The sequence below is a fragment of the Tribolium madens genome, unplaced genomic scaffold (genome assembly GCF_015345945.1).
Source record: "Tribolium madens isolate multiple individuals breed KSU strain unplaced genomic scaffold, Tmad_KSU_1.1 Scaffold_3;HRSCAF=73;Tcas5.2_LG2, whole genome shotgun sequence".
In the NCBI taxonomy this organism is placed as follows: Eukaryota; Metazoa; Arthropoda; class Insecta; order Coleoptera; family Tenebrionidae; genus Tribolium; species Tribolium madens.
In genome coordinates, this window is record NW_025401006.1 from 664,491 (window position 1) to 690,215 (window position 25,725).

General features: G+C 32.4%; 3 protein-coding genes across 9 annotated transcripts; 2 read left to right on the forward strand and 1 right to left on the reverse strand.

Annotated features, from left to right (window-relative positions):
• Nucleotides 1-500: 500 nt before the first annotated feature.
• LOC123007918 lies at nt 501-8,286 on the forward strand. The gene is made up of 3 exons (XM_044403427.1): nt 501-634; nt 6,618-6,846; nt 8,046-8,286. Exons 1-3 carry the CDS (start codon nt 626-628, stop codon nt 8,075-8,077), a joined length of 270 nt encoding a protein of 89 aa, XP_044259362.1. The 5' UTR covers nt 501-625; the 3' UTR covers nt 8,078-8,286.
• A 9,194-nt stretch (nt 8,287-17,480) lies between these two features.
• On the forward strand, nt 17,481-21,334 carry LOC123008308 (KAT8 regulatory NSL complex subunit 3). Of its 7 annotated transcripts, XM_044404097.1 has the most exons (12): nt 17,481-17,674; nt 17,727-18,175; nt 18,226-18,487; nt 18,539-18,818; nt 18,938-19,232; nt 19,283-19,430; nt 19,478-19,688; nt 19,841-20,119; nt 20,185-20,283; nt 20,326-20,382; nt 20,449-20,502; nt 20,551-21,334. In XM_044404097.1, the coding sequence occupies exons 1-12, from the start codon at nt 17,603-17,605 to the stop codon at nt 21,252-21,254; spliced, it is 2,910 nt and encodes a 969-aa protein (XP_044260032.1). In that variant the 5' UTR covers nt 17,481-17,602; the 3' UTR covers nt 21,255-21,334. The 7 variants fall into 7 exon arrangements, with proteins under 7 accessions (XP_044260032.1, XP_044260036.1, XP_044260034.1 ...); XM_044404101.1 differs by having other exon boundaries at nt 20,326-20,502; XM_044404099.1 differs by having other exon boundaries at nt 19,841-19,900; nt 20,326-20,502.
• On the reverse strand, nt 21,290-23,209 carry LOC123007863 (crossover junction endonuclease EME1). Its single transcript, XM_044403351.1, has 6 exons — nt 22,689-23,209; nt 22,523-22,641; nt 22,274-22,444; nt 21,804-22,219; nt 21,562-21,754; nt 21,290-21,513 (listed from the first exon to the last, which is right to left on the reverse strand). The coding sequence occupies exons 1-6, from the start codon at nt 22,867-22,869 to the stop codon at nt 21,349-21,351; spliced, it is 1,245 nt and encodes a 414-aa protein (XP_044259286.1). The 5' UTR covers nt 22,870-23,209; the 3' UTR covers nt 21,290-21,348.
• Between the last annotated feature and the right edge of the window lie 2,516 nt (nt 23,210-25,725).

A 25,725-nucleotide genomic window follows, 5' to 3' on the forward strand; every position in this document is an offset into this window, starting at 1 on the left:
GCGAGTTCTGGCGCACCCTGTATGTATTGTGAAAAAAAGAAATTTTTAGTATAGTGGATATTTAAATTAAATTAAAATTTGTGTTATTTGGTCCAACAGCAAAAACTCTAAATTAAAAATGTTCAATTTCTATAATAGCTCTTGATGACAAATAACAAAAATGAGCTTTCGACGTCACAAAATAAAAATTCAATCCTAGAGGAATACTTAAACATAAATCGTGAAAAAATGGTTGTTGAGATTTCTCAAGAGTGGATCTGTATCACAACATTAAATTCCTCACACTTTCTCAACCTATAATCACAGTCATCAATCATCAGCAATCGTCGGTTGGTGTCTTGACGCCCCGTCGATGTCTCTCCACGAAGTGCCGACCGAGAGCGTGAAGAACAAAATCCCGGGTGCTGTCGCTGTCTGCAGCATCCACGGAGGTACGGTGACTGGCCATCTGGGTAGGTAAGCACGTGGGGACCTTCATCTGCCGGTCAATGCAAGCGCGCTCTTCCGCGGCTTGGCCTCGCGCTCCGAGGCTGTACTTAGATATATAACTCGGTGCGGGCCACACGCCCCTCATCCGTCTTTCAACCAGTGTTCAGTTTGCCCTAACACCGAATCCACAGTCATCATGAAATTTGTAAGTGATCAGTGCTCATCATTCATTGCAAGTGATTTTCAGTGAAAAAGTGACATCTCTCATTACAAGTGTAATTTTTTGTATAGTAGTTCATTGGGTTAGTGGCAGCATTTCACCTCATGGATGCATCTATAGAGAAAAATTGCCACAGATGCCTTTTTTCAACTATTTTAAAAGAGAAAACATTAATGACTTCTGCTCGGTGCGAATAACTTTTCTTGTGACAATTTGTGACACTCATTCAAGTACACACATACATTCCATTTAAGTATTCACAAGCGCTCATAATTAATCAGAAATCTGGTGTGCCGTATTGCAAAAATAATTACTTTCTCCTAATCTTAATCTAATTTCTAAAGACATTAAATTGAAAATCTTCATCATCTACAACAAAAATTTTAATTGCTAATTAAACGTTTTATTACAATCACAGTGCACTTTAATAAACTCCATTTAATTAAAGAAAACTTATTCAGAAAATTTTCAAAATTTTATATTTGATACGTGTTGAACATTATGGCCATTGACGGATTTAATGCCATTAACGCCAGCAGTCATTAACTCACTATGCATACTATTTCCTGCAATAAATTCTAAATTGCTACACAATTACAGCAAGTAATAATAACTTTACACAAAGGCAAAGAAACGACTTTGAAAAAGTGCATCCAGGAGGTCAGATACCCGGGAGCATTTCCTCAATGAAGATAATTTGTAAGAAAATCATGCATCACGAGAAATTGTTTGAGCATGAAAGCAAAGTTTTTGGCTTGAAGACTGTGAACCTTGAAAGTGATAACGTGTGTCAAAAAAATTATCAAGGACACATATTATCTAGTTTCTGTTTTTTTTTTTACTATACATCCGTCATATGAAAGCTTGTTGAAGAAAGTTATTACAGTTTGATGACTTTTTTACGACGGTCAGTCAATGGGTATTGACTCTAAAACAACAAATAACAGTATTCAAAAGAATCGTTTGTTTGATCAAGTTGTAATTATTACGTTTCTCCAGACACCTGAAGAGTAGTTTTCCAGTTTGATAGAAGAGAGCATCATGGTCCGGTGAACTAATTGACAATGGACTTTCACTGAATTAGAAATAAAAATCAAAACAAAGTATAAATTTTTCGTCAATCAGCGATAAAGAAACGAACCGCCTAGGGTTTGATTGTTGGTTAATAGATAATTAACATGTAAGAAACGAACTATAAATAAGGTTGATTAGAATAATCTGCATTTATATTAATAGATTGAATGCTCTACTTAACTCAAAATCGTAAAAGGAAAAAATTGTCAAAACACTCCGTGACACCCGCGATAATTAATTAGAGAAAAATCGTGGCCAGTGGCAAACATTGTCGGGCACATAAGGCGTTGGGTAATTGGAAAGCAGTTATTTTGAAGTGAATTCTACTGTAACGGAATTTTTTGTGGATTCGATTTTTTAAATTTGTGTTCATCGAGCATGTCCATACACGCGACATTACATAAGTCATTTAATATGTGGTAATTTGTCACCGTAATTGTCATCGATCTGCTAGTAAATTGACGATTTTCATACCGGCAAAAATATTTTGTAACCAAGCTCATTGTTACGACTTTCAAATCGTGCAAGAGCAAATACACCCAACGTATTATTATCAATAATTTGATTTTATTGCAAGATTGATGAAAACCAAGAAGCCTAATTCAATCTGAATTAATTAGGCACTTTCTTAGTTGACACACTGAAAAACGTGCCAAAATCAAAACTATAGTGAAAACGTGACAGATGGTTAAAGAAAGCGATGATGGTACAACTGAAATTTTTATTTCAATAATATATTTATTGAACTCGTTTGATAAAACTGGATCTGCTTTGTTTAGGTCACTCGCGACCCAGAGATTTTCACCTAATCTGTGCAAATTATCAACGATAATAAATACTCTGTTGTGTTAGCTCGACAATGGATTCTTATTAGATAGCCGTAACGCATGCGATGTTATGTAAGGAAAGTGTCGTACTTCGCTTAAGGACTGTTATTGGACATGCGATCAACCTTATCTCCTTGACGGTTTCTTGTCTTTAATGAACATTTAGTACGGTTCACATACTTATCGATTGCTCCTTCTTGCATAAGGCGCGATAAACGGCAAGGAGAAACCCGCTAAATCCGACTACTTAACATTTTTAATTGATTGTTTCGCGACTCATCATTTAGATTAGTTTTTTATGTCAACTCTTTCGCGATTTCCTGACAGTCTAGTTTCGCCGTTTTTTAAATTATTATAAATTGTATAAGACGTGACAATTAGCCTCGTTGAAGAGTAATTAATTTAATTAATTAAATTACCACAACAATGCAAAGAAAGAGCGGATTTTGTTTAAGGAAACGGAAACGAAGTCTAGTCAAGGTGCTTTCATTGCGAAATGAGATACAGCCACGTATTTGCAATAGTTCTAGGGTTTGCCCATTTGTACCCTTGACCGTTACTAAAAATTTGGATTTTTTCATATTTCTCTCCTTTAAAAGTATTGCAATGTTAATTAGCTTTTAATTAACAATTTAAAATGACTAAACTGCTTATTACGATCAAGTTTTATGTTTCAAGAGATAATCACGTAAACCACATGGTTTACTAATAATACATTTGCAAATACATTTTTTAACAGATTTTTTAAACATTATTATGCCCAAGTATAGTAATTTTTAATTCTTAGAAAGCTATCTCGAGAGAGTTTGATTTAATATTAACGTTTTCTCCAAAATTTAATAAACTAAAGCAAAATAAAGCTGTCCATTGAGTTTAATATTTTTTCAATAAAGATAATTTATTTAAGCTTAATTGCAGTAAATTGCAAATAATTCTAGATCGGCAATCAATTGTTATTGAGGAATTTACTTCTAGATTCCTTTTTAAAAGTTGTCATATCATATTTTGTGTTGCACGTTAATAACATGTTTTTGCTTGTTATTTTGTTGCTTAATGCAATTTTATGCATATATATTTGTTGTAACTTTCTTTAAATTAATATAAATGAAAAAATGCTGCTATTCTATTGTCGGCGATTCGACGCGAAAGTTTTTGGTGTAATTGTCCGATGCTTTTTCTTTGAGAAATTACCATTTTTATTCGCTGTTTGAGTATTTGTTGCATCACATTTCGATTAGGTGGTGTAACCAAACGATCGATGTGTTAATGGAGATAATTAAGGGTCTTCAGGATCTGACAAGGCCGTTACTCTTCTTTTGTTTATTAAAAAAAATGATAAACACCGCACCTTTGAGATCATTTGAACCGGTTAAAGTGATGTAAACAACACGTAATTCTAGGGTATCCTGGCGAAAGCTCACCTTGAAAGTCAAGGTCGTGGAAAAGGACGCCTTATTTGGTAATTGGGATTAAAATTTCAACGACTAATCGCCAATTCCGATCAACAGTTGTAATTTACCAAGAATGCGTATATAGTAGCCAGTAAACAGAGCGTATCTCGCACGAAATCCGTTGCTAAATTTGTTGTTTCAACAGCAGACGCATATCAATGTGCACGATTCCAAATGGACAGCGTTTTTTCACACCCGGAAATAAGCTAATTTCGAGTTTGCACGGCCGCCGCTTATATAATTTAATTAGAAACAATGCTCAATTTTGGCACGTAGATAGTGCAAATCCAGCGATTTTGATTCATACGAATGAGTTTCACTTTCTCGCGAAGGACTTGCACAATGTCACTTGTTGGTAAATATGTTGATAATGCCCAATGCAGGTATTGCATAGATTCAGATGCACCCGATCTGGGTCAGTGGGATAAGAAAATGCAATTCGTCACGTGTCGCGAGCCAAAACAACAAACTCTCTCGCCGGGCGCATCCACCATTTTGCAACGATTTGAAAGTAGACCGATACTGTTAAGGTCGCGATATGAGGTTAAATGTTAACTGCCATTACACTCAAATATTTATTGCACTTCGTAATGCCTGAAAAGAGTTCCGGTATTTAATTATCGGAGCTGGGAGTGGCCCGGACGCCTCCACCCTTTCTAAACAACACTTCTTTACCACAATCAATTAATATTTTTATGTAACAACAAATTGCGAGAAATTATCATACGTACCTATAAAAATTTTACACTTAAATTTTAATTTTTAAATCTGGAAATTCAAATGCTTACAGTGTGAAGAAAAATTAAGAACTTGCTACTATTATAAGTACATAATTAATTTGTACATATTTAAAAAACTTTTTTTTGTTCACATATTTTGTTTTTTTTATTATTTTTCCATCTAAATGTCATTGTTTTAAGTATTTTTTTATTATACCTGCATCATAAACCTAAATTAAAACACGCTGCAGCGTGCGTAATTTGGCTTTTATAGCACGCTGAATTTTAATGTTGTCTAGGTAACAAGAAATAGTGAAATGTCTGGACCATTCATAAGCGCCTTTAAAACACTTGGGACGTTAAAAGTACTCCGCTGACGCGTCGTGCTCTTAAACCCGTCGTGCGTGTTTTAAAGGCTTGCTTATAAACTAGTATTATAATATACATTATATTTATTTTATTTCAATTTCTTAATAATTAATTAATTTTTCAAATTTTTTAAGTAGGTAAAATAGTTCCTACAGCTAGGCTTCACCTTCTTAAATTTTATTTTATTTTTATTTATTTTTATTTTATTTTTTTATTTTTAATAAAAATCAATTTTTAATTCTATCAAAAACGTTGCAATGTAACATATAAATATGATATTATAAAATTTATTTATTTAACATTATTGTAAAATAACCAACTGCACCAAATTATACATATAAATTTTACATAACATTTTCACACAAAAATCATGAATATAATTTGTAAAAATAAGATTTTGACTTTTTTTACTGTCATTAATAACTATTATGTATTCTTTCTTGTTTCTTTAAATTAAATTTCGGTACAATTATTGTAACAAGTTCTTTCCCGATAACTACAGTAGAAACATTTTTGCACTGTTTTTTCAACAAAGTAAAAGTAAATGACAAAGAAACTATAAAAAAATATTTTGAATTAAACATTTACTTAATTGGTTTTGTGCAAACTAACTTTAATGTGTTGAAATTTGTGTCTTTTTGGGATAGAACGCGTCAATTTATACTCGTAAAGAAATGTCGACGTTTCGCCAGCTCTTGTAAGAGGCATCTTCAGGAAGAAGGGCTAGGTAGTTATGGTTTCGCTTCTGGTATTGTTTAGATATTAAGTTACCATGCCATAGCCTTTCTTCTTTTTGTCCTGAAGATGCCCGAGTAAAACGTCGACCTTTCTTTATAAATTGGCGCAGTCTAACCCAAAAATATCCAGATTTCGATCTTACTAGAGTCGCAAAAACCTACTTTCATAACTCTAAAGTGTGTTTATAATTAAAAAATAAATGTACGGTTTTTATGAGTAAAACACATAAGATTAGATATTAAAACACAAAATTTTTTACCATAAATAGTTTATATTCTGCATACAAAAGAAAGAAAACTATGATTATTAAAAACATTAGCAAAATATTAATTCCTTGATTTGGCAATTGTAACTTTAATTTTAATCAGCAAATTTTTATTACCTAACGTAAACAATTCTTAAATAAACTAAACATAAACTGATTAAAAAATAGTAGAGACATATTTTTGCAAAATAGCAATTTCATCAAATGGTGTTTGATAAAAAACTTACCTACTAATTACACCAAGTGAATTAATTATTACCAAGATTTTAAATACTATTTTTTGAAAACATTTTTTCTTTTTATAAACTTTGAGTCATCCTTAGTTTTACTAAAAATTTAATTGGTTATAATACTAGAAACAGTAAAAATTGGTTTTCATGCAATTTAGTAACGAAAAATCCAAAAAAAAACTGCTATTACAACTTTAAAAATGGTAGAAAACAAACTTTAATAAATAAAAAATAAACGAAATAAATCCAGCTTCAATTTGAATGAAAAATATGTGAACTAATTTTCTGTTCGCAGACCATCGTAGTGTTCTTCTGCTTCTTGGCCCTCGTCAGAGCTCAATTCTTCGGAGATTTCGAATCACTGGGCGGATTCGGTGGCGGTCTGGACTCCCCGTTGCACGCAACCAGAGATCCCAGACAAAATCCAGGCCCCGTTGTCTTCCCTCCGGCTCCTCCAGACAACGGTGAAACCAGCGGTGTCATTGTTGGCGCTTCTGGATACGGTTTCGTTCCACCAGGCCACAGTAAGATCCGTGCTTTTTTCTCGCGCACCATTCAGCAAACAATGCGTTCGATTCATAGCATGTGAACGCGTACAATGGCTCATTTAAGATATATTTACGTTGCCGCAATCACGACCATTAGCTTTCTCATTATTTATCATCCTCGAAGGCGATCCAAGCTTGGTGCTTGTGTCGCTGTTGGAGGGCTTGTGTCCGATTTGATATACCGACGAGTTGCTTACTGCGTTCGATTCTTTTTCAAATGAAGGCAAAAACCGCTCAACCGCTCAAGCAATGCTTTGTAGGAGTGTTTCTAAACCATTTTTACAGGTTTGATTTGATAATGAAAAATCATGTAGATACACATTCATAACAATTCATAATTAAGACATTTACTGCTAAATGAACATATAATCTGGCAATATCATTGAAAATTTCATTTCAGCGAGATTAATTAACTTTCCCATTTTTCATAATAGCTCACAGTGAAACGTTTTAATTTATAATTCGCTACGACATCCCATTTTACTAAATTATCAAACCGGATTTACGTGTTACCAGGCAAGGATATTCCTTTATTTCAGATGCAGGTGCCCGAAAAAGTTTCTAAATAGATTTATTCAAAGGTATGTATTTACCAAACAAGGCAACAGTCCTCCACAAATAAAACTAGTCTCTTTAAATTAATTAATAATTCATTCTATGCATTTCCTTAAGTGATATTTGTTCGGCCTCATGGTAAAGGACGACTTTAGGCAAGGTTATGGTCGAACTGGACCAAACATTGAATCCTGAAAGTTTCTTGCATAAGTGATTTATCTTTGATCATTTGTTGTAGAATTTCTGACCTTACTGAAATAATCCTTTCAATTTTGTACTCGAAATAAATTTTCAATTTCTCTTAGGTAACATTTGAAACAAATGATTTAAATTAATGATAAATTCGTGAAATGTTTCAAATAGCAGTAATTACCAAAACACTATTGTTCTCACGTTTACCATATGGTATTAGAAAATAGTAATTAAATGAGAAAACTATTCAAGGTTAGCGCAATTCGTCAATTTATTTTTTTTATAGAGGAAATAAACCTGATGAATTCGCCAAATCTCCGGTTCCAATAAATACCAATAATAATGCAGCCAAGGCTAGGATTATTTTTATCCTTAACATTTTTTTCATGAAATAATTTTTTGCGAGGCTAACTTTGGATTTTTTACAGGATTTAGTTCACAGTATTTCGCCTTCTTCTGATCTCCATCTGTTCTCATCGCAAATGCCATTGTAAAATAATTTCCGAATTTCAGCTCTTGTATATAATGCTTAAATTAGATCAATTGTACAACTTGTCCTATTTAATGTCTTGTAATTATTATTTAAGTTAGATTAAGTATTTAATTAGGTTTAGTTAAAACTATTGCAATTGTCGACATGTGCAATATGTTATTTATTAAAGTTGTTTTATAAAATTTTGTGGTTTTGTTTTTCTCACCTCATATTAAATTAAGTAACAATAATACGAAATGTGTGAAACTGAAAAAATAATTGTTTTTGTATTTATATGTAGTAAGAGACAGATTTACACATTTTGAAACACAAGCAATTAATTAAATGTGTATAGGCATGAAAGAACAGTAATGTGAAACTAATAAAATTTTATTACCCATTCACGACTTGTCACCATCATTTGAATAGATTTGTAATTAATACGCATTTTTTTTCAATTTACAAACGAAAAATTTTAACAATGAGAAAGTGTCTCGATTACTATAAGTTTTGTTTTGATAACTCCTATTATGGTGTGCAAACAAATAAAATTTCGTCAGATGACGATATTTCTCAGTTAAGACATAACATGAATTGATCACATAAGGTATGCTGTCTATTCTTTTAAATTACGTCAGTTGCCAGTAAAGATATCATCTATTACATATGACCTTAGAAAGATTTTAATAGAGATCATCTTTCTTCCGGAATTCAAGTTTGCAAGTGCTTGTAGAGAAACTTCTCTACTTTAAACGAGGTTAATGCTTCTAAAATGTATATCAAGTACATACATTGCTTATAATGCAACTTATATAATTTTATTTCATGATATACTATTCAAATTAGTCACCTCGTTTTGAAGTACTAGTGTTAAATAAATTATTATTAATTAGGTTTTTAATTAGTTTGCGAAGGTTACAAACAAACGATACATGCCAAAGATGCTTATTAGATCGAAACAAGAACTTGTTTGTATTTATTTTGAACGTAACAAATAACATTGTGCTATTTTTTAACATTTGGTCTTCAAAGAATCTCTAGTGATCTAGAAAAAAGGTTAAAATTAAATTGAACAAGACGTGGAAAAGAACAAGGCAACTATGGGTAGATTCCAGTCTCAAACTATCTACTGTTTTCAGTTGGTCACGTAGACACTATGTAACCTTCAAAAGATGAAATAATGAAAAAGTGCCACCAGCGCACACTTATTGCTTTCCTACTGTGAAGCAATCATATTGTACAAAAGCTTATGAGACAATAATAACTCAATAAGTAAATAAGTAAATGTTATTCAGAGTTTGGTCCAAAACGAACAGTTATCAAGAAATCTGAAAACTGTAGCAGCAATCGGAAAGAAATCGTATTTTTCCCATAAACAAATATAAATTAAAATATAAACTTACACAAATTTCAAATAAGTTATTTAAAAATATTTCATTCTAGGTTGTTATTAAAAAATTTGACAGAATTAAAACAAAAATTTAATTATTAAAAAAAATAACATTTTTTACCACTTATTTTTTTCTAATTATCGAAAAAACGCTTGGCTCTATACTTTTTGCTTGCACTATAATACAAGAAAAATTTTACAATCGTGTAGACAAAACTGTTTTTTCATTGCTTATTATACGAGTATGTAAAATGTTTTTAAAAATAGGCGCTTATATTTCAAACACAACGAACGACTCAAAAAAAAATGGAATTGAATTGAATTGACCAAATATTACAAAATTTGGAATGGTTACTTGCGAGAACATACTTTTTAAACTGGTGATCACGAAAACCGGATACATCTACTCAATTTCCGGTTCCAGCTATTGCAAGTCACATTTTCTGTGTAGAGTAATCAATTTTGAATAAAAAACGCATAACTTTTAATACCCCTAAAATGGACCGTTTAAAAGATATTTTAATTTAAAGTGAGAACTGCACAGCGCTGAAAGTGCTGAAAGCAAAATGTATGAATTTTGAATGAGTGATATCCACGGCAACGAATAGCCATGATCACATATTTTGCTGTCAGGCATCTGACAACTTGAGATTGGAAAATTATTAGACGATTAATCGAAAATATTTAATAAAAGAGTTTACCTCAGAGTCCAAACATAACTTAGAATAAATGCAAATTGATCTCGTAGCATTTCATTCATAAAAAATTCACAAAAACTTATCGTCAAAGTTAACAGATGTCTTGCAACGATTTAGGTGACCATAGTCATTGGTTGCCGTAGATACCACTCATTCAAAATTCATACAGGGTGTTTCACATAATTTTACGAGGCTTGCGCCTAATGTACGCACCCAAATATACAAAAGTCACAAAACACTGGATACAAAAATACAGTTCTCATTATTTAATTTTTGGAAACCCATGACAGTAGTTGTCAAACCATTGTCAAGCTAATCACTGTTCCATTAATAGTCATAAACTGCAGTTTTTCAGAAACAATTATCATTTGTTCTATCAAGAGACGGCATGAATATGATTCTAGTTTATCGATCTTAATCACTAACTAAAAACGTTGTATTTTTTTAAAGGGTGAACAAACTAGAGAAGATTATCCAATTTTTCAAAATTTGTAATCGAGTTCGTATCGGAATATGTATTATTGATTGCATCTCACAGGCGCAGGTCTCGTAAAATTATGTGAAACACCCTGTATTTTTCATTTTCAGCGTTGTGCAGTACTCACTTTAAATTAAAATATCTTTAAAACGGTCTATTTTAGTGGAAAAATAGGTTATGCGTTTTTTATTCAAAATTGGTTACTCTATCGATTTAAGCAATAAAACATTAGTGTTAAGAGGCCAAAAAATGGAAAAACACAGAAAATGTGACCTGCAACTGCTGTAACCGGAAATTGGGTAGATGTATCTGGTTTTTGTGATTATTAGTTTAAGAAATGTTCTCGCAAGTAACTATTCCAAATTTTATAATATTTGGTCAAATCGTTCCAAAGTTACAAAAAAAACAAATTTCCATACCCAAATTCCAAGGGCTATAAAATTGTTATCAGTAGAGATAGGGTACGAGTTTTTATAAAAATTAACATCATTTCATTTTATGGGTCACTTTTAAGGTTCAAGAAAGTGAAATTGACTATTCACCATTTTGAAGCTTTAAGTTTCTAGTTTCAAGATCTTTTGGCAATTTTTTTTGTGCTACGGTTATCACGTAATCCTAATAGTGCGAAAAATAAATTCTAATTTTTTTTGTTTTTGCTTTTGATCCATGGACGTGGGGATTTTTTTTTAGTTAAATCAATGCACAGCCCGGATAGCCTGTTCATTCATCTTTAATATGCTTTTGATATTCTAAGTCAATTTGTCGCTGAGATATCTGACATTAAATGCAAAAAGATCATTTTGTTTTTGATCATCGATATCTCAGCAACTACAGAGAATATAGGGTAGTGTCAAAAACTGGAATAAATGTCTTACAAGATCCTTTTATAACTTTTTGAAAAATATTTTTTTTACCCTAACTTTTTGCGTTGTTTTAGTAAATCTACTGCCTATTCACTAATATTGATGGGGAGACTAATGTTTTTAGGTGTTTTTACAGCGTAGTGTACCCGTCATATCCCCGTAAATTTTTAAATCGATCCATCACACCGATGTCTCGGACCGATTGATCAAAGTTTTACAAAAGAATTAAAGGAACAATTGTAGATATTGTTTCTGAATATTGTCTAATCTTCGTCAAAATGAGACACAAAAATCGCATAACTTATAAACAAAACCAAATTTCGTTCCCAAAATACGATCACATTTTTTATATAACTTTAATTTATATTAATTATTATTTTCTAAAGGCAAATGATTAAAAAAAACTGCTTGGTTTTATACTTTATATTCACCCTGTATAATCTATTTATTATTAACACTAAGATTTAATAGCAATCATAAGCCTCACATCACCGTTAAAACTTTTTCTTCTTGGTGTAGTCGATTGAAAGTAAAAATGCACACCTTATAAAACATAAAAGTGACGTAACTGATGACGCCTGTAATTAACCTGAATAACCTATTCCGTTAAATCTTTTCCTTCTGATTTTATTGCAAATCTCATTAGCCACCTAGCAGTGGACGTTGTAGACACTTTAATAAATAAGTTTCAGTGCGAAAGGGACGTATTTCAGCTTGAACGAAATGATACCGAATCGTCTAGCGCCATCTATTATGCTTTCTCGTTTCAGGCCAATGAGCACCATTTGTTATGTTAATGCAGACATTCACTATCACCTTACAAATGACTCGAGCTTTATCAACATTTTACATCTATCTCCGTGTCTTGTTATGACGTATTTACAGAAACAATGTACATATAGGTGTACGCAATCAATGCTAAAATTTCGAAAAAAATTCTCTGTTGTTATTGTGTAGTTTTCGATCTTGTTCAGGATAAGCTTTGATTTATGGCAAGGGGGCTCAACTATTCACCCAGAGGAATTTCAAGCAAATTTATGATGATTTACGATTAATGCAGCACTAAGCTAATATTACAATTCGAAAATTATACATTTTATGCTTCGGTGGTAAGTGTATAAGTAATTTCTTGAAAATTAGAGGCATTATGTCAGAAAACAAAAATGAAAGTTCCTAAATGTATCATAACAAGTCAAATATGAAAATTAACATATAATTTGTGCAAATTTCACTGTGTTCTGCTACAATTTTATTATCCGCTGACGGATTTAACAGTAAATGGGCAATTTTACCATTCATTTTTTTGTCTCAAACAGGATACGTATCTTGAGGGTCGATTTAGTCCGGTATGTTAGCAGATCAAGGTTTTCTATTACTAACTCAATTAGCACCGTTGTGCGGCATTGTTCGACACTAAGATGAAATAGGTAAATAATAAAATTAACTTGTAGAAAAATCACACCTCTTGTCCTCAAAGGTCAAAACTATTGAGTAATAAGAATTGTATGTTTTCTGGATTTTACGAATGATTGATCTTGCGTAGAAGAGTAAAGACTGCACGTGTTTCGCGTTAGCAATGGTCAAATTAAAGCAAGTAAAGATCAATTTTGAGTTTTGGTGAAAGTGCCTATTCACGATTGCGGAAACATAATTAAAAAAAAACATGTTTTTGACCTTAAGTATAAAAAACCGCATAAATTATTATCTTGCGGAATTGCAGCCATATCCTGCAATATTTGAAAAAAGTGGACAATATGTCAAATGAAAAAGAGTACAATAATTCCCAAGGAGAATAATGACGTACACAACTTAATAAAATTCATTTTTTTTTTGATATTCAGTTCGTTTCCACATCTCTCGGAAAACTATCTAAAACAATAATTAATTAACTCTAAACTTAATCAGCAAAAGTCAATTAAAGCGATTGCGTTAATGATCTGCTTGCTAATTACCAATTAAACTTGGCCGTTGTAGTATACATTGATGAAACAACGAATTAAAAACGGAAAAGCAATAGATATGGCACGACAAATTGACTCTACAAGTTAATTAATTAATCTAAGAAACAAATCGATTCTAGCTGTCACGTCGGTAATTAAAATGCAATTTAAAACTCGATTTTGAGATACATTTATGTTTGTAATTTGTATTGCACAAATAGTAGGTATGGTTTTACATACCACAGCATGTGCCAGCTAATAAGACTTGCTTGCTCAATATCTCATCAGTTGGCAGTTGGGCACAAAATATAAAAATTAAAAAATTAAATTAAAAATTAATTAATTAAGTTAAAATTTAGACACAAAATTACAAAGATCAAAATTTTTAATTAAATTAAAAATAAAAATCACTATAAATACAGAGTTAGTCATTTATAAAACCCTTACCGATGTTCAGACGCAACCCAAAATACATTCTCATTGAGAACTTGGCTCTTGTTGCGTTTGAAATATTTCAATTATTAATGTTAATTCAAAGTAATTGTTGACATGTCATACATTAAGTTTGATACTGTCATCAATCCTACTTTTTTCCCTTCAATTCGAAATTTATTAAAAAAACAAACATGATCTTGAATTTTTGTATATGAAGAATGTCACAAAAAACTGTGGATAAATTTGTACCGTCAAAGATACACCATAAGACTCCAAGTTATAAAAACTGTCAAAGGTCAAAGGTATCGCAGATATCTAAGTTCATAACTTTAAAAATTTTCAAACAAATCATCAATTAACACATAGTGGTATCTGAGAATGTATTTTGGGTTGCGTCTTTCGGAGTCTTTATTATACCAGGTGAATAAAAAGTTTGGAACCAAGCGTGTTTTTCGTAAACTAACTACTTTACGAAATAAATAATTAGTGTAGTATAAAGTATAATTAAAATATGACCATTTATCAAGAATAACATTTTTCGAAATTTCTTTTAGTTTTCGAGTTTTGGAAAAAAAAATTTTTTTAATGACAACCCACCATGATAATTTTTTTAATTAAAGATTATGATCTAAAAATGACCTTTAATTAAATAGAGTTTTTTAGTCCATACTTTTTTTTTTAAATAAATTATTAAAGTTGCGTTCCGAGCTCATCACGAAGATTTTCCGAACTTAACCGAAGTGGTCGTTTCATGAATTGGATAATGGGAGAGCCTTGATTTTTATGCAGAATTCTTTGGGGTGGTTTCGAATAGACTAAAAATAGAAGAAAATGAGTTCTAATTGGATTTCTTTATCCATCCGGAACAATCCCAAAGCACGTGCACCAAAAACCGGGTTCTCCAAGGACCAAATGCATGAAATGACCCCTTCGGTTAAGTTCGAAAAATCTTCGTGATGAGCTCGAGACGCAACTTTACCAAGTTATTAAAAAAATACTGACTAAAAAAAAATTTTATTTAATTAGAGGTTATTTTTAGATCATAATCTTTAATTAAAAAAAATATCATGGTGGGTTGCCATCAGTGGCGGTTTCTCTTAAGGCCGCTTTGCCGCGCGCCCCCCCTGGACAAGAAACCATAAAGAACGTTTTATTTACTTTAGAGTGATTTATTTTATTATAAAAGTTTAATTAGAGATTTTGTAATTTGAATAAAAACGCCCAAAGAAACCCATTTATTTTTTATAAACCCAGAAATTAAGTTATTTCGATGGTACAGCGCAAACAGGGCGCAAACAATTCCGCGGCCCTGGTTGTCATGACAACGCATCTATASCTCAGCTCTACGCTTCTGCTAGCCAATCAAAAAATTYAAATGTTCCTCACGTGCTCACCACTATATCAAGACTTGGCCGCTAAGATTCTGCGGCCACGCTTAGGCGAMGGGTATRAAAGTGAGATAGGCGCATTGGAAACACGAGAGTATCGGCGAGGGGGTTCTTTGGATTTAAGGGGAGATAAAAACCAATTAGCTCTGCGTATTTTAAAAGAAGCGCCGAGTAATTAGTGATTTTATTAATTTGGGTTTTTTTGAGTTAAAATGACATTTACGCTTGCACAAAAAGAATAGCGTCTTATTAGTTGGATTTCGTGATTTTTGACCGATTTGACAAAGCACATGCAGTTTTCATTATAGTTTTAATTTATGTTTATTGTGAATTGACAATGAGTGGAAGTGCAAATAGTGTAAGTGTTTTAATAAAAACAGATTTTAACAGACTTCCTCTAGAAGACAAAATAAAAATTAAGGCACTCAGAGGTCACGACGAAAATGAGGAATCGGGAAATCGCGGAATTTTTAGGGAATTAATCGATTTTACTGCAATATTGCATTATGCAAGTCATTGACAATTTTGAAAAAAAAGTGTTGGAGAAATTTATATCTATGAAGGACCGAAGAGCAGAATTTAATTTTAAGAAATATCTTTTTTTGTGTTATTAATACATATTTTATTTCAAGTAAGTTTTTTTATTGTTACATTATTTTTAAATTGACGTCAAAGTTATCTGCAAAAGTTTGATTATGACCGCACCATCTTCTTGAAAGTTATTAATCTGATATTGACATCTCACTGGACGTATTAAAAATTAGGGTTTGTTTACAACACACTCATAGTCACTTCCAACTATGACGCCAAATTTTAATAAAAACTCGTTATATACCATCATTTTAATTGCGACCCCCCTGTCTAAAAGTCACGAGCCGCCACTGGTTGCCATTTAAAAAAAAATTTTTTTTTCAAAAGTCGAAAACTACTCGTAAAAGAAATTCCGAAAAATGTTATTCTTCATAAATGGTCACATTTTAATTGTACTTTACGCTACACTAATTATTTTTTTGTAAAGTGGTTAGTTTACGAAAAAAAATGCTTGGTTCCATACATTTTATTCACCTGGTATGTGACTTATTAAAATATTTTTTGGCCTCCTGACATGTAAATGTCAAATTAACACCTATTGAAAGACTGTATTTACAGTCGCCTGGGTATTTTACGCACGAACGTGTGTAAAGTGACAGTTTTACCGCATGGCCAAAATTATCTTCATAGACATTTATAAAAAAAAACTGTTTGTAAGATGAAAACATTTTTAATAAAACTCTCTACACACAACCTTTCAATCTTAGAACTCCTTTTTCTTTACACCACTTTATAAACACATTGTACTGGGCTTCATACCTTGCTCGCGATTTTTCGGGCAATAGCTCGGTTGTAACATTTTCTGCAGCACTTCTGATTTCTGGTGGGGTACACATGGGGCTATTATCGCTCGACATTTTGAAGCATAAAATCACCAACGATAACAAAATTTTGTGTCTTATGAGAGTTTGAGACGTTTTTGCGTCTTTTTTAATTGTTTGACATTAGAGTGCATAGCCACCGTGATATTTATTGTCAAACTTATTTATTTCTATTAATTCTGAATTTTGTAATTTTGGATTTTTGTTTAAACGTCGGCCAAAAAGCTTAATACAAATCTTGTGCGTTAACCATTTTACAGTGCTCAATTATTAAAGCACTCCGCTGCGCGTCATGCTTCAAATTCATTTCGCACTGAGTTTTTACTAAATACAAATGAGTTTAGAACAAATTAAAAAAAAAATAATGCATTGGGAAATAACAAATAACAAGTATATTCTTCCCAAATGGAAAAATTCCACTAGTGTAGAATATGCCATTTTAATCTAAACTAGTTCCAGAATATACTTTTTCTACGACCAAAATTTAGAAACAATTTGAACAAATTTATGTGACCATTACCGAATTCGTAATGACCATTCACACTAGTGTGAGAAAATTTATGTGGAATATTCTCGCGCAGTGTTAAAGAATATGATTTTTCCGTAAATAAAAATCAACCAAGAAGATTATTATTCCATGATAGTTGAAGAAAAAGTTTTTTATTAACACTACCAATATGAAAAGTGTAACCTTAATCTGCTGTGCCTAAACTTTTAAATCTCGTTCATATTTAGCCTAGTCATGTTTGGTAACTTTCATGTTATTAGGTTGGTGTGAAATGTCAAACAAAAAACAAACGAAACGTAGAAGTAGAAAGAAAGAAAAAAGTGACTTGATACCCAAACAAACATCGTAAAAGTGTTTTTTCCTAAAAACCTGAAATAATTTGCTTCTTCACTGGAGGAGGCATGTCTGAAAGAGTAATCCTTAATAAAAATCAAGCACAAATCGACGGAATATTAGACGGTTCTCAGAAGCTGGTACAAATTGAGGTTATGTTCAATGCATTAAATTGAGTTTAATTTGATTTAGTTACAAATATTAACAACAGAAAGTCGTCCATCTAGTGAATTCAACGAGTTTATAACTCCTCTCCCAAACATGGTGATAGGAAGCGATGGGCGCTTTGCCTATACAAACCATCTACTCAACCCTTATGAAAGAGAACATTGGTGGATACCAATGGATCATTGCTATGCCAGACCGTGGAATTGGCGCCCTGAAAGTACATTTTTGCGCCCCACGAAGACGCTTTTTATGCCGAAAGTACCGTCAAGCAGAAAAAAGACAACAAACCCCTTGGCGCCTATACAGGAATGTGATGATGTTGTAGACGTTGTTACAGATAGTGAAGAACCTACACCAATTTATGATAAAGTGAAAGCTAAACATTTAATGGAAGAATGTGAGAAACATGCAGCAATGGCAAGAGTTGATGAGGGTAATGACGACTGGGAAGAAAGCGTTTCAAGGTTAGTTAGGTGAATTTCAATGAGCAGAAAGAATAAAATTACAATTATGTTATTTGTAGGCTTAACTGGACCACCACACAAAATAGATTATTCAACGGAGTTGTCAGTATTTTAAATGCTGATCACTTAGCACGTCTAGCACATTCAAATTCACATAATGAAGCTATAGCCAGGAGAGTTACAATTGATAAATCTGTAGAAAGAATGCGACGATTAATGGCCACAGTTTCATGGGATCCTAAATATACACAGTGGTTGCATCAAATTTTAATTGACCATCTTAATACCTCATACCTGGCTGCATATCTTGATATACTTCAAGTAAGACAAAACCAAACAAATAATTCATTTAACTACATTATTTCCCATTAGACTCTTAGGTCCAAGTTACCAACATTCGTTGATAAAATGATGGGTGCCGCAAATTCTAGTAAATTAAGTATTTTAAGTTACGAAACCCTCTTTCCCCTATTGAAACGACCTTGGGATCCTGTTGCCTTGAGCTTAATGCAGGATAAACCAAAAAAATTACCCGGAAATCCTGTCATTGTGGTAGTACCATCTACACCTATTTCGTCAAAAAGAATGTTAAAGTGGATCAGTTTGTTGTCTAATTTGGCCACCGTGATTACAGTGCCTGCAAATTACGGAGGTAACTTCCATATTAAATAAATTGCCTTAATTATCTAAGAAATAAATCGCTGTTCTTGTTCTAAACTAAAATTTTCTTGAATTTACTTCCTTGAAGTATGAAAAATATTACATTTCTAGGCGGACTGCACAAGACGACTATGATGAATTGTGTGGATCAAATGTTTGTTATAACTAGAAACAAAATCCAGGACATCCGGCTGGATTATCCAGGAAGAAGTATCGTTTTGGCCGGTTTTGGGTTTGGAGCAACTCTTGCATTGCAATTAGCTCAAGTCGAGCAAGTTTTATGTGTCATAAGTATTGGTTTTTCACTTTTAACGGCTGATGGTAAAAGAGGCGAACCCGATGATAATTTATTAGAATTACAATGTCCTGTTCTTTTTGTAATTGGACAATGTTCAAACACTTCCTTGTAAGTATTTTTAAAAGAAATAAATTATTCTAATAAAGAACAAAACGTAGGCAAGAAGATATGGAAGATTTAAGGGAAAGAATGAGGGTGGAAACCGGGTTAATTGTGGTTGGGAATGCCGACGACAATTTACGTGTGAGTAAGAAGAAGAGAAAATCTGAGGGTATAACTCAGAGCATTGTTGACCGATGTGTTGCTGTAAGTAATTTTCGTCTTAAAAAATATTTTAATCAACCATTCGTTAGGATGAAATTGGGGAATTTATAAGTGGAGTAATTTTGTCTCCATACCCTCCACAACTTAGACAGTCTCCCACTAATCTAACTACAGAGGGGCTTGTGTCCAAAAAATTAAAATCGGAAAGGAAGAGGTATAATTCTAATACAAGTTCCATTGACAGTGAGCCTCCATCTCCAACTCCAAGGATAAGTAGACCAGGTCAAAACAATTCTCACTGTAAGTCGACTTTTAATGTTTTTGGTGGAGGTGCTGTAAACGTAACCAAAGTAATAAATAAGGTGGTGGTCATAGTAGAGTTGTGTTCCAAAAACATTGAAAGTTATAAAAATTCCAACTAGAAATATATTCATGTTGGTTTTTTTTGACAGTGGGACGTCCACCTGGGTCGAAGTCCAAAGCAAAAATGGAAGCTAAATGGGCAGCGCAAGGTACCACCCCATCTTCTCCTAGTAATAGCCCTCCTCACTTATCCAACACACCTGACACATCTTCCAATGACAGTATCCTTACAGACAAATTATCTCTTAACAATCCCGATTCATTCCCCGCCGTCAAAAAACTTAAAACTTTAAAACCAACAGTCGTATCACCGGAAAAAGCTACAATTAATCAACACACTTCTTTAGCAATATCAAACCAAAATACTGGTTAGTACTTTTTGTTCCACTATGCCTGTTGAAATAACTCTTTTAAATTGGAATTTCTTCAACAGCAAAAGCCATGGGACTGCAAAATAGATCATTGTCCGGTTTGTTACAAGGCGACGTTTCATCGTTAATGCAATCGAAGTCAAATTCGTCGGGGATCAGAGGTATAAGATTGAATGCAAGACAGTGTTAATAATGTTTTGCAGTTTTAGAAAATGTGAAAATAACGGGCGGTTTAAATCCGAAATTTTTCTCAAATAACGGTAAGATGATAGATATGTCCAAAGTATCAGTGATTAATCCAAAATCAAATAATGTGAATTCGTTAGTTTTGTTACCTGATGGTAAAATTAAGAGTTTTGCACCTAATATTAAAATACCAGGTGAGGAAAATACTTTTTTAGTGATTATTTTTAATTTTTTCGTTTAAGGAGGAAGATACATTACTTCAAAACGGCAATTGTTGGGTAATAGGCCACCAAAGTCTGTAAAAAAGGTGTCATACATTTCACAACCAATGCAAACCAACCTATCTCCTCCGACAAATCTAACAAGTCAAGACATCATGAATCTGCCTATAATATTCGCAGACGATAACCAAATTCTAGACAACACTCTCACTCAAACAGTACCGTCATCACCAAACTCAAAAATACTTTCTGCCAACTCTGGTAGCAAGTTTATGCTCATAAATAACAAACCAAGCAATTTTATCATATCTCCAAATCCTAAATCAACCAATGTTACACAACCCGCGAAAGTTACACCAAAGTACACGAAAATCATCCTTTCATCAAAAAGAACAACCGAACAAACACCTACGACCTCAAGCGTCGTGAAAAAAATAACAAACTTGCCATCGGAAATATCGGTTAGAAAAGTAAATCCAAGTGAAACATCAACAGCTAGCCAAAGTGAAGAATTGGATCTAGAAAATGAAATTGTGGCTAGTACTTTGTTCAAAAGGAAAGTTGAAGATACTGATGCTGAAGGTTTGGAGATTGTTAGTAATAAACCAGAAGAAGCACAAATGTCCACTGAAGGAGAATCCCTCAAAAGAACAGCGAATGAAGCGAACATTGATAATGAAGATGAAAGCACGCCTAGTAAAGTTTCAAAAGTAGAAACCGCTTGAATTATTTAAAAACCAAATATGTATAATTTAGTTTGTTACATGTTAAATAGGTTTATTTATTAAAAAATCAAATTTTGATATCTAGTAGTTTCATTCATAATAAAGCTTCACCATCCATGGAATTAAAAAAATTGTATAGTTTTTTGCTCAGTTCAGTCCCAATTCTACGTGTTATTGAAAAGGGACCTGCAGCTCTTCTTATTGGAAGATCTTGAAGCAATAATTCAGCGTCTTCTTTTGACTGACATTCGTCATAGGCCTAGAAGTAAAAGTGAATGTTTTAACAAAATATTTTTCCATTCTTTACCTTCATTAATGCTGAAACATTGGGATATCGTGATGAAATTGCTTCTGCTGTCTCTAAACTTGCAAGAGGAAAAGTAGTCAAAGCTTGATTCCACAATCTTCTCAATCCATTACCATCTTTATCAACGTTGACACAATCTCGATTATCACCAGCCACAAACCATTCGGTTTGGTAACTATCCTGTTTTTGCTGTCTGAAATGTAAACTTATTACTTGTGTAAATGAAATGTTTACAATATTACTTGTAAGGAATTTCAGCAATAGCTTTAGTAAACTGAGCCACCATTTGTCCCAGCTCGGGACCAGATTCAATCATACGATGAGAGCAGGAACAAAATAACTCGAGTTCCGTCAGAGCAAATGCTATCTGGTCTTTGCCAACTGTAGGAAAATCTCTAAACAATTCTATGTTTGATGTTTTTCGTAGTTTTTCATTTGTTACTTGTGTTCGCATTTCGTTGTATTTACGATTCTTTTGGTATTTGTGATAGCTTTGTAAGTCACATATTACCAATGTTATTATTTTATTTGCAAGTACCGACTTTATAGATGTAATATGAGCACATAACGTATTGTTATTCACATGCTCTATAAATTCCCTACAGTTCATTATTATTATGAGGTGATTTGTGTCTTCTTCTGTTGAAGACAAAATCAACTTAAAGGAGACTTTTTACAAATTTCACAGGAAAGTTTGGAAAACTATACATACCTTGCCGTGATCATTTATTAAATGTGACTGCTTTTGGCGAATCCAAGTTATTGTACGTGGAAAAATTTGCGTTTCGGTTTTATACTTTATATCTTTTACTTGTAGAGCACTTATCAGATCATTCCCATAATGTTCGTTTATAATATTATAATCAATTATTGCGACAACGAACTAAAGAATGAAAAACTTGTTTTTCTTTTAAAGATTTTAAGGGGACGAATAAAAAGAGAATATTTCTCATTTTCTTACCTTTATGCACTCTGTAGGTTTAGTATTTTTCTTTGAAGCTGCTAGTGCCCCCTTTAAGGCTTTTTCTAGTTCCTTTTCTCGTTTCTTGCTTTCTTTATTAATTACAGGCTCGACATTTTCTAAAAAATGGTTTGAAACATTCCCACATTCTCAAATGCCAAATTACCATTATTTTCAAATGGTTTTTTATATTTTTCCGATAAAAGTTGGAGCATTTCTCTATCGTTTTCATACTGAGTTTTTTGAATTGATTCTTTCGAAGAGCCTTCGTTTCCACACACATTTTCATTCGCTTCTAGGATTATTGTATCATCTGAATCACTGGAAACTTCAACCACATCACCCATTGTACTTTAAAATTATCTCTAGTACTTAAACACAGAACATAAGTTTCAAACACAAAACGTTTCAAACAAGTTTAACACACAACACAGAAATAAGGGTTATGTGGTCATGTTTTGATCATATAGAACCACAGAACAGAGATAGAACAGTGGTTCTCAACTTTTTTTTTGTTGCGGCACACTTTTAACGATTTCAAAATTTGGCGGCACACAAAGAAAAAGATCAGTTTAAAAGTTGTTTATTTACCTATAATACACTGTGTAAAATAGTTTATGATAATAATTTTGAATGTAAAATAAAATAATACACTGGCGGACACGGAATTTTGGACATCACATTTATGTCAGTTCAAAAAATGTCAATGCAAGCCACGCTTTATTGTCATTATGATTGACGTTTGGATTTAAAACTTGAAAGTTCAATTAGTTGAAATTTATTTTCGGCGTCGATTTTCCGAAACAATAATGCCAGCAATACGTCTTTTTATATAAGTTCAATAAACAATTTTGATTTGTTGTCATTTTTTCTCTAGCTCTAGCGTGAAACGTCAAGTAAAATAACAAGTCGAAAGGTAAAACAGCAAAATAGGCTAATTTAGTTATTATAATCATCACCTTTTTGATCATGCCATTTATCTTTAGACTTGTCATTTTGCTTGACATTTTACAGACATACGTTTTCGGATTCAAGAATGACTCAATTACAAATTATCTTGATCGCTCGATACATTAAACAGTGGCGATCTTTTTTTCGTTTTTATGTTGGTCAATACTGAAAATCCGAATTCACACAAATAAGGTGTAGAAAATTGTAATAATATTTTTAAAGTTTTTTTGGCAGTCATGAGATAATCGCATCTAAAGTTCATCTAAAGGAAGGAAGGAAAGTTCTTCCTTGACTGTGCCATGCTTCCCACGCTCAACCAACAAGAATTCTTCGCTTGAAGAAGATACAATAAAAGTATCGAAATGTCACGACGAATTTAATGGTTTTTATTTCCCTTTGTTCTGTAAACTATCTTCTACGAAATCAGGTTATCATATTTCAAGGACAAGAAACACAAAATGGACAATTAATTACTTATTCGTCCATAATATCCCTTGTACCGGATTTATAACGTAAATAACTATTATCGCCTTACAGCTCCACCTGTAAAATATTGGCGCAGCCATTAAAATGTTGCTACGGGTTTAATACCGTAAATAGCCATTATTTATTCTTCGACACTGACAAAATTTACGGTTTTTCTCTCGTGTAAGCGTCGTCTGCGTTGATTGACAGTAATAAAAGTCTAGGCAATGCCAAAAAATGGCAGTTGGGGGAGCGACGAGTCCGCTTTCCATTGGAATCTGTATATTTTGGTTTGAAACCTTGATAAATTTTTGTATACAAAAATTTACTTTTGTGTTTTATGGGTTGTATAATAATAAATGCGTAATTGTTTACTTTTGAATTTTTTCTAAGAACTGGACGAAAAACATCAAAAATTAAAACATTTTATACGCAAATATAATTTTTTTTTATTTAAAAAAATAAACATATTTTCTCAACGTCTTTTAAATTATTGCTTTTAGCAGTTATTCTGTTTTTAATTATATTTTCAAGCCTGGATCCCATTGAGAATTTCCCATATGTCTGTCTAAAATTCTTCTGGATGGAGCTTTTAAAAACAGACTTCTCGCAAATTCATAACTTTTTGAAGAAATATACCTCCATGCAATACAATGACGTATTGTAACTTCAGACCATCTTGGGTTTTTTAGGGAATAATTATAAATTTGATCAAGTAAAAACACAGCCCTTAATTCATCTAACTCAGTTTTCACTACACAATGTTGACCTTTACTGTAAATGTCATTTTTTTCCTGCATTTTCTTTAGTTTTTCAAGTTTATTTTCATATAGCTTATTCAACTTTTGAAATCTTACATTTGCTTCCTGTAACTTTTTTTCTAAATTAGGAATTTTATCTAGTAAGACAAATTTTTTTGCTGAACTTATTGCATCTGAAACATTTTTTAAATCAAAATTATGAGTGTCACCTACTTTTAAATCGCTTTGTTGATCAAATCGAAATGGACTTGAAATTATATAATTTTTGTCAAATGACTGGAGATTGGAGACACGGTGCAGACGTTTCTAACGGCTTACCTTCTGAATTAATGGAAGTGGTAGAGATTACCTGAAAACGAGTAATTCTTTTATAATTCAAGAGCAAGGATGGAACTGCATTTGGTAACATTTTTTTGTTTTTATAATAGCTCGTTATTTCAAAGTGTTTTCCAAAAATCACGGTATATTGCTGATAGTACCAAATTATTCTCTTAAGCCATTCGTTTTTTTTTTTGATTTCTACTTTTTGGAAATTGATGTAAAACAATATCCTCTTTCTCCCCTTGCCCACAGTTTGGAATACAGCAAGTTCGGATACTTGTCATTTTAAAAATTATAATGTAATCTCTGAATGATATTGATATTACGCTTCTTAAGCTGAAAAAATGAATTAGTTGTGTGACAGATCAATATTTTATTAAATGTGTCAACAACTGTAACATTTAATTTCTTGCAAATTTTCAAATTTCACAAATTACAGTTTCCTTTGGAGCGTGCCGCGCGCGTCATCTACCGGAATTTACCATTTTGACAGGGGATTTCTAATTTGCTGACCAAAAAATTAAATAGGTTGTAATTATTTATATAAAAAGTAAAATTCAAACATTTTACGTAAACTAATTAAACTTTTGTAGCCGCATTTGCTGCCACTAAAATTCAACCCCTCACCCTTTCGAAAAGGGTAGTTTACTCTTACAAAATTTTAGTTTTTCAACAATTTTAAGCGCTAAATATTTTTTTTAATTG

Excerpts from the sequence above, each read along its gene's own strand:
- LOC123008308 (XM_044404101.1), top strand. The coding sequence starts at position 17,603 with ATGTCTGAAAGAGTAATCCTTAATAAAAATCAAGCACAAATCGACGGA. Across the intron at positions 19,431-19,477 it reads TTGTTGACCGATGTGTTGCT|GATGAAATTGGGGAATTTAT; the intron begins GTAAGTAATTTT and ends ACCATTCGTTAG. Across the intron at positions 19,689-19,840 it reads AGGTCAAAACAATTCTCACT|TGGGACGTCCACCTGGGTCG; the intron begins GTAAGTCGACTT and ends TTTTTTTGACAG.
- LOC123007863 (XM_044403351.1), bottom strand. The coding sequence starts at position 22,869 with ATGGGTGATGTGGTTGAAGTTTCCAGTGATTCAGATGATACAATAATC. Across the intron at positions 22,445-22,522 it reads AACCTACAGAGTGCATAAAG|TTCGTTGTCGCAATAATTGA; the intron begins GTAAGAAAATGA and ends TTCATTCTTTAG. Across the intron at positions 22,220-22,273 it reads TAATAAATGATCACGGCAAG|TTGATTTTGTCTTCAACAGA; the intron begins GTATGTATAGTT and ends GTCTCCTTTAAG.
- LOC123007918 (XM_044403427.1), top strand. Across the intron at positions 6,847-8,045 it reads TTTCGTTCCACCAGGCCACA|GATTTAGTTCACAGTATTTC; the intron begins GTAAGATCCGTG and ends GATTTTTTACAG.